Raw genomic sequence first — 14314 nt, forward strand, 5'->3', positions numbered from 1 at the left:
GGCCAGGGAGTCCTCAGGAAACTTACAATCATGGTGGAAGGGGAAGCAGGCACGTTTTACATGGTGGCAGGTGAGATAGAGCGTGTGTGAGAGCGCTTGAAAAACTACCATTTATAAAACCATGAGATCTTGTAAGAACTTACTCACTATTACAAGAACAGCATGCGGGAAACCGCCCCCATAATCCAATCACTTCTCTCCCTCGACACGTGGGGATTACAGGTCCCTCCCTTGACACATGGGGTACAATTCAAGATGAGATTTGGGGGGGACACAGAGCCCAACCATATCACACACAAAATATTTAGCTGGATAACTTTTTTAGAAATGAAAATTTCCATGTTACAAACACCCAAATCAAGAAAGAGACAAGAACACTCAGAAGCCTCTCTTGTTCTAGTCATTCCCAAAAGGCAAAAATTGTTTGGATTTTTCCCATCTGAGATTAATTTTGGTTGTTCTGGAGCTTTCTATAAATGAAATTGTAGACACGTACTCTCCTGTCTAGCTTCTTTTTGCTCAACATTATGTGTGAGATCTATCCATTTTGTGCATGTCCTGATAGTTTTCTTTTCATTGCTATATTGCAGTCTATTGTCTGAATGTACCACAATTTATTTATCTTTGTACTATTGATAGAAAGCTGGGTTATTTCCAGTTTTGAGTTATAACATATATTGTTGCTATGAACATTCTTTTGCATGTCATACACACTGATTTCTCCTGGGTTTATAACCAGGACCGCAATTGCTGCAAAGCTGCATCGTATGTTTTGTCAAATACATAGTTGCCAAATTAGAAAAAATGCAAAATTTCATGTAGTATGGGGGAACCTTTCCCTCCATTTTGGATGAGGAGTTCCTCAGAGTTCTGGACTTCATCTTAGTCTTTTTTTCACAAAGTGTTTATGGGCCATGAAGATTCTCAAAAATAGGTGGAATCAAATTGGCTGTCATAATACATGGAAAGAATTTATAGGGACAGGGGTATCTGCAGGTGCAAGGTCTCTTTTGTGTGCCTGCTGAGATGTTCTGATCTCAGCCCTGGAGAGTCTTCCAGGCTGGGATCCAGTTAGGCTTGTTCTACCTGTCCACTCCCTTTCTTCCTCCTTCTTGGCTTTGCACTTTTTCATAATTTCTTACTTCCAGACGAATGGGTTTCAGGGATGAGTTTACAAACATATCAATCATTTGCTTCCTGGAACTAAAAGTTCCCCACAGGCCCCTACTGCACTTGAATCAGTAAGGTCAGCAAGTGATCAACCCATTTGCAAGGGGCTATTTGTTACCTATGACTGGGGGCTAGGAGCTAAGCCTGGGCTGATGTAGCATTTGAGTAGTGGCAGAAAGAGCTCTCCATTGAAGCTCACTCCCCCTTTGGTGTGACAGTGACAAACTCCACGATGACTTCTCTTTGGCTAATCAGGATCCTTTCCAGTAGCAGCCTTGACATCTCATTTAACCCCAGATGTAAAGACACCTCCATTCCAGAGCACATGGATCTTAACTGCTCAGAACACACTCAGAGTCCAGAGGAAACTGCAGGTGTTTCCTTTCCTTCTCAGAAGATTTTTCACGCAATGCTGAATCTCTCTTTCCTGGATTTCTGGAGTCCTTTCTCCTTCAGTTTTACTCTTCCCTCCATATTCCCCCCACCTTCTCCTGGGTTCCTGTCTTTATCTTGTACATCTCAGGCTGGAAGTAATATTTCCAGTGTCCTCCTGCTTCTCCCCTACCCCTCATGTTGATAAGTATCATTGCTGGAGAGTCTCATCTACTTCTGAGAAGGGCAACCACAAGATAAAGACTGGAGGAGCTTTGGGGAAGACAGAATGGTGCCCCTAAAGCACCACTTTGATGCATGGTTTTTCTAAAATATTCCTCACCACCACAGTTAAGGGTTGGTTGGAGTGGGCAGAAAAGTCATGGAACAAATGGAAACTTCTTTTTCTAAAAAAAAAATTATTTTTTGTCAGATTTATTGAGGAATGTTTTATACATCATGAAATTCATCTTTTTTTTGGACCTACAGGGCAATGAATTATGAGAAGTGTATACAATTGTGTAACCACCACCATAACTGAGATGCAGAACATTTCCATCTCTCTAAAAAGTGCCCTGGGGCCTTAGCACAGCCAGTGCCTCCCACCAGTCCCAAGAGGGGATCTTTTACAGTGCAAATGCCCCCTAAGGAGGCCACATTAGTCAGTCTGGAATGGATGGCTGAGGATAGGTCTTTGTTTCCTCTAGATGGGAGGAATTAGGGCTGTGTGAATTGAAGATGGAGTGGCTCGTGCTGAATCCAACTTAGCCCCAGGGACAAGGTTCTGGATGAAGTGTCAGGGGATTGAGACCTGGGTCTGGTGGGGAAACTGGGGGAAGCATCAACCCCAGGGGGGAAACTGCAGCTGGATGTGGACTGGGGGTTGAAAGGAGGAGCAAAACCAGAAACCAAGAGGCAGCAACTCAGCATCCCACATGGAGTCCTTTGGTTCTTTGGACTATGTCCTCAATAGTCTTAAAAGTGTCAACTCTCATAAGGAATATGGGCTGGGATCAAGGAAGAGTGGGCAAAAGGGGGTGGTCTGGGTGGCACTAAAGACTTGCTGGTTTCAGGTTGTGTCTGTGTGTGTATGCATGGGTGTGAGGGTGCATGTGTGCATGTGTGTGTGTGTGTATGTATGTGTGCATGTGTGTATAAGTGTGTGTGTATGAGTGTGTGTGCACATGTATACATGTGTGTCAGTGTGCATGCATGTGTGTGTGTGCCTGTGTATTCAGAGACCATGGCAAGACACTGGGTCATCTCAAGACATCCCAGCTGACCCATATTCTCAGCTGGGTAGGGAAGCTTGGGACAAGGCCAGCCAAGCCTGGTTGGGGCAAGGCCAACCAGGGGGCTCCAGTGCAATGAAGGAGCCTTTTCCCTTTGTGCACTGGAGCCCCCAGTGCTGCTTCATCAACAAGCCCGTGCTGGAGCTGAGCAGAGCAGCATGTGCTGGGGGCTGACATACCAGCTGCATGCTCACGCGCCGTCATCCCCAGCTGGAGCAACCGCACATTCTTAGACACTCTATGTCATGGAAAGAAAGGTGAAGTGCTCCATCTGCTCTGCTCTGGTCTCTCCAAACGTTACCACTCTGGCAACAAAACGGAGGGCACCGTGGCTAGAGACTATTTCTTCTCTTGGAGGGTGGAGAGATTCTTTTAAATCCTGGAGTCCTTGATGGTATTAAGTTTGAGGAATTTTTCAAACCATCATCAGGGAGAAGCATCTGCTAACAACCCCTTTCTGCACATAGTACTCATGGAGATTTGGTCTGAGGAGAATGACTCGGCAGGTTGTGTTTTTGTGGAATTATGCACCAGAGGAGATAAGAACATGCTTTCTTTCCCATAGCTGTTTGCTTTAATTGATGAATATGTTTAATTATTGAGCCCCTACTATGTGCAAGATGATAGAAAGCCAGAGGTAAACCAGCCAGGTAAGGTCTCTGCCCTCATGAGCTGATGATCTGGTGGTGGTGAGCACCTGCCCAGAGCAAGGCCCTGTAGGAGGCTCTCCCATGGGCTCCAAGGTGGTTGTGACTGATTGATTGCTTCCACAGTTGTAATTAATATGCCCTTTACACAAAGACTTTGCAGCTCCTTCCATCGAGAGGTGGAGCCTGTTTGCCTGTCCTTGAATCTGGGCTCAACTGTGACTTGATTTGGCCAGTAGAAGGTGAGGATGTGGGACAGTACCAATTGTGAACCTAGGCCTCAGGAGATTGGGTGCATATCTTCTCTTTCTTAGAACTTTGCTTCTGTTGGGTAAATAGGCTTGGACTAGTGAGCCAGAGAATGTGAGAGCCTGTGGAGAAGAGCTCATTTGTTCAACCTGAAACCATGTAAGATCAGTTGACAGTTAGCTGATTCCAAAACAGACGAGAGAGTCCAGCTTGGAATAACAGAGCTGCTTTTTCTACTCGCAGCGACCACAGACACATGACTATGCCCAGCTAAGAGCAGCAGGGCTGCCCAGCCAACCTGCAGACATGTGAGCATAATAAACCTTGGTTTCTCACTGAGCAAGGCTGTCTGCATTCACTAATGGCTGTGCAAGGCTCTGACTTTCTGGAGACTCAAGAAGCGCCCAGTGTCCCAAAGAGCCCCTTTGAAACAGCTCCTCTTCTCTTCTTTCACCCTTCCATCCCCAGCTTTAAACCATCGCTTGTTTGAGGCAGCAAGAACCATTGCTATATGTTTATAGCATTTCACAAATCATTTCACGGGAGGAGAGCAACACAGCAAAATTGGTACGATGGATATTTATTTTCCTAATGCCACTTATCAGGTGTTGGTTGTGAAAATAACCTGTCTGCTGGACTCCTCTACAGCTGGTGGAAAGGGTGGGAAAGCCAAGAGGAACATAAAGAAGAGAGAGAAGCAAGGCACTACTTTATTTTTGTAGAAGGAAAAATACTATAGGTTTGTCCACATGGGATTTGGTGGAATGGTTCAGAAATTAGTTTGTCTGAACACTCATTTCTCCATTCATCCACTTAACACGTTTTACTTTTAATGACTTTTTAAAATAAAAATCGTGTACATTTAAGGTATACAGCATGATGTTTTGATATATGTATACTTAGTGCAATGATTATTATCGTCAAGTAAATTAACATATCCTTCTCTTCACATAGTTAAATTTTGTTTCTTTTTTGTAGTGACAGCACCTGAAGTCTATTCTTTTAGCACATTTCTAGTATACAGTATAGTATTTGATATGGTTTGGCTCTGTGTCCCCACCCAAATCTTATTTTGAATTGTAATCCTCATAATCATGCGTCTTGGCGGGACCTGGTGGGAGGTGATTGGATCATGGGGGCAGTTTCCCTCATGTTGTTCGTGTGATAGTGAGTTCTCACAAGATCTAATGGTTTTATAAGTGTTTGACAGTTCCTCCTACTCACACTCTTTCTCTCTTCTGTCGCCATGTAATACGTGCCTGCTTCCCCTTTGGCCATGATTGTGTTTCCAGAGGCCTCCCCAGCCATGTGGAACTGTGAGCCAATTAAACCTCTTTCCTTTATAAATTACCCAATCTCGGGTATTTCTTTATAGCAGTGTGAAATGAACTCATACAGAGTTATTACTTAAAGTCCTCATGCTGTGCACTGGAGCTCTAGATTTATTCATCTTACGTAGCTGTGACTTTGTACCATTTGGCCAACATCTCCTTCTATATTCCCCACCATTCTACTCTCTGCTTCCATGAGTTTGATTTTTTTAGATTCCACATATAAGTAAGATGCTGCAGGATTTTCTTTATGTGTCTGGCTCATTTCACTTGGCAAAATGTCCTCTGGGTTCATCTATGTTGTCACAAGTGGCAGAATTTTCTTTTTTAAAGCTGAATAATATTCCATCACATGTATATGTATATGCATATGTGTATATATATATAAAAAATATATATATTTCTCACAATTTCTTTATCCATTCGTCTGTGGGTGGACACTTAGGTTGTTTCCTTATCTCCGCTATTGTGAATAATACTGCAATGAACATGGAAGTGCAGGTATCAGTTCAAGATACTGGTTTCATTTCCTTTGGATATATACCCAGAAGTGAGATTGGATTGCTGGATCATACACTAGCTCTAGGTTTAATTTTTTGAGGTATCTCCATACTGTTTTCCACAGTGGTTGTACCAATTTACATTCGTATCAATAGTATACAAGGGTTCCCTTTTTTTCACACCTCTCCAACACTTGTTATCTTTTGTCTTTTTGATAATGGCCATCCTAATTGATGTGAAGTGATAGCTCCTTATGGTTTTGATTTCCACTTCCCTGATGATAGTGATTTTAAGCATTTCTTTTTCATATACCTGTTGGCCATTTGTATGTCTTCTTTGTAAAAAATGGCTACTCAAGTCCTTTGCTCATTTTTCAATAGAGTTATGTTTTTTTCTATTAAGTTGTCTGAGTGCTCTATATACTTGGGATGTTAACCTCTTGTCAGATATGTGGTTTGCATATATTTTCTCCCAACCCGTAGGTCACTCATTCATTTTGTTGATTGTTTTCTTTGCTGTGGAGAAGCCTTTTCATTTGATGTGACATAGATTTCTTGAGCACTTTCTATCTACTGGGCAGGTGTTAAGCCTGTGAAGAAGGTGAACATCATTTCTGTCCTCCTGAAGCTTATGTTTCAGACAGGTGGACATCACTGTGTAAAAACAAACATGGCAAAAACTTGCAAAGAGACATCTGGAAGGCTGCTGGACTGGATGAGTTCCAGGGAACAGGGGAATGCGGGGATGCAGGCATGTGAGGATGCAGGGATGGAGGCCAGGCTGCAGTGGTGACCACTGATGGCTGCTCAGCACCTTCCCCCCATTTTGCAGCTCTAATATCCTGATTTCCTTTAGGGAAAGAATCTCTTCCCTCTTTTGTGCAGTCATGATTGGTTAAATACAAGTGCCTGCTTCTCCTTAGCCTCAGAACGTCAGATCCTCTCTTTCTTGGGACTTTGAATTTTGAACCCAGTGATGCAAAAAAATATAACCCAGAATTAAGGTGCAGTCATTCCAGTGACAGAGTCCTGCTGCAGCTCTTAGTCACTTCTGCTATTTACACCCCCAGAACTCTCCTTGTCTCTGTCCTTTCCTGAGAATAAGTCACTGGTCTTTTCTTTGATTCCACAAATTATCTGATAAGCTTCAGATATATTTCTTTCCTGGGTAAACTAGTCAGAATCAACTTCTGTTGTTTGCTACCGAAGAAATCTAGCTGGTTCAGTTGCCTTCATGGGCCCTGCTTAGCTGTGTCATATACTCTCTTATGTCAATGTTAGTGGCTCTTTCGGTGCTGGCCCAGAGTAGGGCCTCCAAACATTCTTATTACTTCTCTCTGTGTGTGCTTTCAAAAGCCAATATACTCCTCATAGAATCATTTTATGAATTGTGCTTTAGTGCAGAAGTTAGCAAACTTTTTCTGTAAAGGGCCAGCAGCTTGAAACAACATCCATTTATTGGTTTCAGTTGACCAGGGAGTAGACATGACTTAGCTGGGTACCCTGGTCAGAGTCTCATAAAGTTGCTATCAAGTGGGTGGCTGGGCTGCATTCTTATCTGGAGGCTTGAGTTGGGAAGAAGTCCTATCCAAGTTCATATGGTTGTTGGCAGAATTAAGCTCCTTGAGACTGTAGAATTGAGGTCTTCAGTTCCTAGAGGCCACCCACAGTTCCCTGCCATGTGGCCCTCCCTATTGGGAGTTCACATAATAACAGCTTGCTTTTTCAAGGCTATCAGAAGAGTCTCTCTCTTCAGTCTGCTAAGACAGAGTCCCACACAAAGTAGCATAATCAAGGCAGTGATATTCAATCATCTTTGCCGTATAACATAATCCAATTCAATCTCTTAGCCTGCACCAAGAGATTTTTATAAGGATGTTACTTATGATCTCACTTTACATACTCTTTATGATAAATCTTGGAATTTTTTTTTCTGGTAGCTGTGTTTTTCTTGAGCAGCTGGCTGGTTTTAATCTCATGAACATTATAATATTTAAAAAATAAATTTATCAAAGAAAAATATATTTCAATATATACAAGTTAAAAAACCAAACAAAAAAGATGCTGAACACTGATTTTTGAATTTGATTGGTTTTCTGTCTTCACTTTGTCTGCTGGGGAGCTCAGGGCTGCCAAAGTAGAGCCATCCATACTAAGTGTGAAGGACTCTATGGTATATATTTCCAGTATTTGCCTTGTTCTTGGCTCCATGTATTAGTCAGTTTTCACACTGCTGATAAAGGCATACCCAAGACTGGGCAATTGACAAAAGAAAGAGGCTTAATGGACTTACAGCTCCACATGGCTGGGGAGGCCTTACAATCATGGTGGAAGGTGAAAGGCATGTATCACATGGCAAGCAGACAAGAGAAGAGAGCTTGTGCAGGGAAACTCCCCTTTTTAAAACCATCAGATCTTGTGAGACTTATTCACTATCACAAGATAAGCATGGGAAAAACCTATCCCCATGATTCAATTATCTCCCACCAGGTCCCTCCCACAATAGAAGGGAATTATGGGAGCTACAATTCAAGATGAGATTTGGGTGAGGACACAGCCAAATCATATCACTCCATTTAATGTTCCAGTATTGATTTCTCTTCTTTCTCTCCAATATAATTCATGTGATCTTCCCGCTTTGTGTGTATCTAAATCTTAAATCCTCTCTAAATAAGGTGGGGAAAATGTTTGATAAAAGAATAAAGTATGGTCCTTTAGTACGTGTGGTGCATTGGAATGTGAACATCACCTATACTTAAACTAGAACAAATAGTAATTCAGTGGAAGGACCTTTAAGTTCTTCTCTTATGATTTTAAGCATGAGAAGAGAGTTGAAAAATTTGCCCATGGCAAATATTGCTGGTTTCTTCTGGATTCCCAAGTCTAGGTTTGGAGAAGAGGATTAATCCCAGCTCATGGGCATTGCAAGCTACACTGTGCTATGTCTAGGTGGGGTTGGGCTGGCACAGGGATCATGGCTCAGTATTCTGAACCCATGAAATCACAAGCTACATCTTACAAGGGTGCCATTGTGCCTGGTACCTCAGTGGTGATATCACTGCTGGGCTGTCTCCCTCCAAGCATTCTCATAGCCTGGGCAAGGCAGCTGTAGAATGGTTCTCCAGTGAAATCATCCAGCCCAAATCATGGCTGTCAGCCTCACCCTGCACACCCAGGCCCCATCCTAATCTCCCAGCAGGAGGTGCTTGGGGCAAGCTGGCTGCCTTAGACACAGTGATACTGGGCCTGCTGGCCTGAGGGAGCTTAGCTCAGGTAGCCTCCCCAGAGAGACCTGGCCCTTCCCAAGGAGCTGGATCTTGAGGCCAGCTTTCCAAGGCCAAGGGTTGCCATCGGCTGCCATTCCCTTTCCAAGCCATGGATGCTGTGGAACATTGTAAGTTTCCTTCAGTGCAATGTGGTTTATAGATGTGTGTATAACTGAAATGATATCTCAAGTGTCTAGCATAGTGCTTGGCGTATAGTATGAATGAACTAAAAACAAGCTCATTTATGGAAACATATATTAACACACGGCTTCTAACAAATGGAAGTTTCTTTTATCTAGCAAATATATACTGATTTTCTTAGAGAGGCAGTATCACAGGATAGTTAAGAGCAATAGCTCTAGAGACAGGCTGCCTGGTTCAAACCTCGCCTCTGATGCTAACTAGCTGTGTGATCCTGAGCACATTACCTGTGTTCCTCTCTTCTCTGTGTTTCCTTGTGTATGAAATGGGACTAAAATAGATATCGAATCTCTGTTATGTCCTTGCTTTTTTTCTTGGTTCGCTCTCCCTTTGGAGAAGCTAGCTGCCATGTCAGGAACACATGCATGTGGTGAAAAACCGAGACTTCCAGCCAACAGCCATGTGAGCGAGCCATCTTGGAAGTGGATCCTCCAGCCCCAGTCAAGCCTTCAGATGACTGCAGCTTTGGCCAACATCTTGACTGCAACTTCCTGAGAGACCCTGAGCAAGAATCACACCATGAATATGTTCCTAGTTTTCTGATTCTCAGAAACTGGGTGAGATAATACATGTTTGCTGGTTTAAGCCACTAAGTTTTGGGATAATTTGTTATGCAGCAATAGATAACTAATACAGATTGTGTGTGTGTGTGTGTGTGTGTACAAGATGAATATGGCTTCTGCAATCATGGAGGTTAAATTCTAGTGGAGCATAGGAAGGAGTCAGCTGACAATACCAATACAGTGTGGAAAGTGCTATGGGAAAGCACAGGGTGCCATGGGAGAACATAGAAGGGGCTCTGGGTATAACCCGAAAGAGGTGATGGTCAGAGGAGGCTTCTTGTACTCAGTTACATCTAAGGTGCATCTTTTTTTTTTTAGACAAAGTCTTGCTCTGTCACCCAGGCTGGAGTGCAGTGGCACAATCTCTGCTCACTGCAACCTCTGCCGCCTGGGTTCAGGCAATTCTCCTGCCTTAGCTTCCTGAGTAGCTGAGATTACAGGCATACGCTACCACACCTGGCTAATTTTTGTATTTTTTATTAGAGTCAGGGTTTCAGCATGTTTGCTAGGCTGGTCTCGAACTCCTGATCTCAAGTGATCCACCCGCCTCAGCCTCCCAAAGTGCTGGGATTATAGGTGTGAGCCACTGCACCTGGCCAGTTGCATCTTGAATGGTGAGCAGAGCTGGTCAAGCAGGCAAGTGGGTGAGGGGAATGAGGAAGGGCATTTCAGGAGAAGGAACAGCATGTGTGAAGGCCTGGAAGTGAGACAGATGGCAAGCAAAGGTGAGGGTGGGAAAGGGGCCAGATGATATTGAGCTTCAGGCTCCATGATAAAGGAGTTTGGATTTTGAGGGGTTTTGGGCAGGTTAAGATTGTGTTTTAGAAATATCAATCTGACTGTGGCATGGAGAATAGAGTGGAACTAGAAAAAAATGGGAACCTAACAATTATTTCCATTTATATGTTCTATGATGATATTATATTATCTGATATACATAGATTTATTTTTTTAAGTAGAGGTCACTCCTAACATATGAAAATACTTGCTTTATTTAAAATAATTTTAAGTGAGGATTTTCTCATGTTATTGTTAGCAAATGAATTCTAATATGATGACACATGATGTAATTGAACATACCCCAGTAAATTTAACCAATCCCCTGTTGATATTTTTATCTTTCACTGTTATAACAACACTGGGATTGACATGAAAAGGGTCTCCCAGAATCTTGCACAGTGGGTTTTATTGTTTGGTGTATTCTAGTAGGGAGTTGAGGGTCTGTAGTGGCAGGATTATGTAGAGGAGGCGGCAGATTGAGCCCTAACTACCCAGTATATTGGTGACATCATCTCTGGTATTTTCTGAGACATTCCTAATTTGGAACATTTCACCTCATTGGGGTCATATATCCTGAGTTTTTGTTTGGAAAATATTCTCCCGTCTCCATGCCATGAACTTCACGCTTCAGCAGTACTGACTTGCTTTTCATGTCTCATACCTGCTGTGCTGTTCTTACATCCTGCCTTTGCCCACACTGACCTGTTACTGGAATGCACCCCCTCCTCTTTGTCTGTCTACCTCCTTTCCATCATTTCTTTAAGACTCTTCTGAGACATCTCCAAGAGGGCTTTCCTGATCTTGCTGCACCTCTCCAACCCAGTGCCCTGGACTTACTTCTATTCCTGAACTTAGCACAATATATCAAAATGATCATTTTGTGGCTCTCCCCAACTCAACCATGAACTCCTCAATGGTAAATGATCATGAGTTAAAGAACAAAACAAAACTGCTCTATTACTTTATATAATGACTGGAATACTTTGGGCATTGAGCAAAATTTTACTGAAAGGATAAGTGAGTCAATGAGCCCTGATGGAAAAGGTGAGTAGTTGGATTGTCCAAGGCCTGGGGTTTTGCTGGATAAAGCTAGCCCAGTTAGGCCAGGAAATTGAAATTGCTAAGAGGGATAAAGTGATGGACCATGGTGTCTTTGTTGGACAGGAAGAAAGTGAAGCGAGGAGGAGCTGGTAGAGAGAAAGCAGAGAAGTCAAGGACGTGAGGGTTCTGTGCATTTGAGGGACAGGCGTGGTGAGGGTAACACCCCACCTGGCTGAACTGACAGATGGTAGTTCTCAAACTCAACCAGGCATAAGCATCATCTAGGGGCTTGCTAAAAAGGCATATTTCTGAGTACCTCTTTAGTGAGTCTAACTCAGTAAGTCTGAGGTGGGGTCTAGGATAGGCATATTTAAGGAACACCCCAGGAAGTTATCATTCAAGGGGTCTCTGCCCCACTTATGAATACCTTCTGAAATGTGAGGCTTTGGGGAAAAAGTAAGATGTCTGATTTTAAGACTTCAGAGGTGGAGATGTGCTTCCTGAAGTCAGGTCCAGGAGTGGCCACAGGAATGCATGATTGGGACAGGAATGCATGGAGGTAAAGACCAAGGTCAAAAGGTGTAGTGGTTTATCCTCGTGCATGTAATAGTCACCTAGGATGGTGGCAACACTTAGGGGAGGAAGGACTCAGCACCATGTGCCAAATCTTCCATGAACCAGAGGGCTGTAGGATGATCTCCCTGATAGGGTGGAAACTTTACAAACTAATAACTACAGTTCTTGTGTGTGAATGCCTAACCGTACTGTGGGAGGAGCCTGTATGTGGCTGAGAAGAAGAAAGCGGGATCTGCTGGAACCTTTTTCTTCCCAGCATTTCTAAGGCTGTAAGCTTGCAGGGGAGGGGCAAGCAAGTGACTGCAAGTGGTGCGAAAGGCTGACAGAGCGTAATCATGACCACAGATGAAAAAGGCCCACTTGGAAAGCCACTTGGAGTTGAGACTAGAGAAGAGGCTCAAGAAGTGTTGATGCATCCCACCACACAAACAGTGGTGTCAACAGAAACTATCCTTGGTCAATAATCCAAGTATCTCAGGTGTGACATCATTGAGATTTGAGGTGCCACAGGTGCCAGTTAATCATACTTCTTTCTTCCAATTGATTCTAATCAATCTGAGAAATAGAAGTGAGTGATAAATAAGGGTTCAGATTCCACATTTATTACCCAGAGTTGGACTGGAGAATATGGCTTAAAACAGAGGCTCAAATTGGACTTTCTACTTCTGCTCCTCCAAATCTAGTGCCTAGACTCATCCCTTATGAGGTGAGTTAAATCTGCAAAGCCAGTCTTGCCCCATCAGCAGCATCCTGGAGGAAACTGCCCTGCCCCACGCCTCATCCATTGCAGGGGAGTGGTGGCCTCCAGGCCTGCCTCTTCATGCGGAGATCCACCCCTGGTTAATGCAGCTCAGTGGATGAAAGGCTCTGCCCGGATCGCCATGGCATTAGGTCACCACTCCTGCCCTGAGGAGGCACAAGAGAGGAGGTGAAGAGAATGGCTGTCTGAGTGACCCACAGTGTTTGAGGCAGTTCCCACTTTATGGACCAAGCTGTGAGAGAAGAACAAAAGCTCCTTGTAAACTCTGAAAGTGTAGGAGAGAAGCCACTGTAGAGAGGGAGTTGGGCCCTCAAGAGAAGGGTCTTAGAGGATGGGAACATGGTGCGATGTCTGGCATTTTACAGCTCCCTAACACTGTTATCTACTGGATGATTTCTTCAATTTTTTTTGAACCAGTAAAGTCCTCGGTTTTGGATGCAGCAAGCATGACGTCAATGAGAATGCTCCTCACAGATCCCTGATTGCATAGTGTGTCATTGACTGAGGGCTCTGCTGCTGGGCTCTGAAATTCGTCATAGTTTTTGTGCCAAAGTTGTGCCTCACAAAAACAGCTCCCAGCCAGTGCCTGAGTCCAGTGATGGACCATGGGGTCTGATATGGTTTGGCTATGTCCCCACCCAAATCTCATCTTGAATTGTAGTTCCCAGAATCCCCACGTGTTGTTGGAGGGACCAGGTGGAGATAATTGAATCATGGGGGTGGTTTCCCCCATCCTGTTCTTGTGATAGTGAGTTGGTTCTCATGAGATCTGATGTTTTTACAAGGGGCTTCCCCATTCACTGGATATTCATTCTTCTTTTCCCAGCTGCCATGTGAAGAAGGACATGTTTGCTTCCACTTCTGCCACGATTGTAAGTTTCCTAAGGCCTCCCCAGCCATGTGGAACTGTAAGTCAATGCAATCTCTTTCCTTTATAAATTACCCAATCTCTGGTTTGTCCTTATAGCAGTGTGAGAATGGACTAATACAGGGTCTGTGTTGGACAGGAAGGACATGAAGAGAGGAAGGGCTGGTGGAGAGAATGCAGAGTAGTCATAAGACACGAGACTCCTCTGATGGTCGACTTTGCCTTGAGAACTCAGATGACCTTGCCAGAATCTTCTTAGATAGCTTGGAACTCTAGAACATTTCTACTCACCCTTCTTCCTTCTCCCATTCACTCAAGGCCAGACCTGCAATGTGATCTGACAACTCCCAGCCTTACAAGGTTCTCTTCCGATTTTCTCTCACAGGGATTTTCCCTAATAAAATCCTTACACATTTAATCCTGCCTTAATGACTGCTTCTTGGAGGACCCAGACTAACACAGCAAGTCAAGTGGGAGGGATCTGGTGGCTAGGACACTTATCGTACTGAGCAAAACCTGCCTCAGGGAGTGGCAGCTCTGAGAAAATGCAGGAAAGCAAACCAAACCACTGGTTACTAAGAGCAAAGATGTGAGATGTTGTGAGAGTTTACACAGCAATAATCATGTGCTGGGTGGGATCCGTTCATTACCTCTGGAGGTCCCTGCTTTATAGATCAGAACCTGGGGCTCAGTGAAAT

The 14314-nt window shown here is 43.8% G+C and overlaps 1 protein-coding gene across 2 annotated transcripts in view; it reads left to right on the forward strand.

Annotated features, from left to right (window-relative positions):
- Positions 1 to 14034, forward strand: part of LOC112441406 (dynein axonemal heavy chain 11-like) — a 177660-nt gene extending 163626 nt beyond the window's left edge. The window contains exons 7-9 of one of the 2 annotated variants that reach the window (XR_010108959.1): positions 9368 to 9585; positions 13575 to 13620; positions 13756 to 14034. Coding sequence is in view for 1 of the 2 variants with exons in the window: in XM_055096075.2 (XP_054952050.1) it covers positions 13575 to 13656; positions 13756 to 13757 (84 nt within the window). In the remaining variant the exon portion in view is untranslated. Of the gene's footprint in view, positions 1 to 9367; positions 9586 to 13574; positions 13657 to 13755 lie in introns of both variants that reach the window. The other variant, XM_055096075.2, reaches the window with a different exon arrangement.
- The last annotated feature ends 280 nt before the right edge of the window (positions 14035 to 14314 follow it).

Source organism: Pan paniscus, chromosome 10, assembly GCF_029289425.2.
Source record: "Pan paniscus chromosome 10, NHGRI_mPanPan1-v2.0_pri, whole genome shotgun sequence".
NCBI classification, from domain to species: Eukaryota; Metazoa; Chordata; class Mammalia; order Primates; family Hominidae; genus Pan; species Pan paniscus.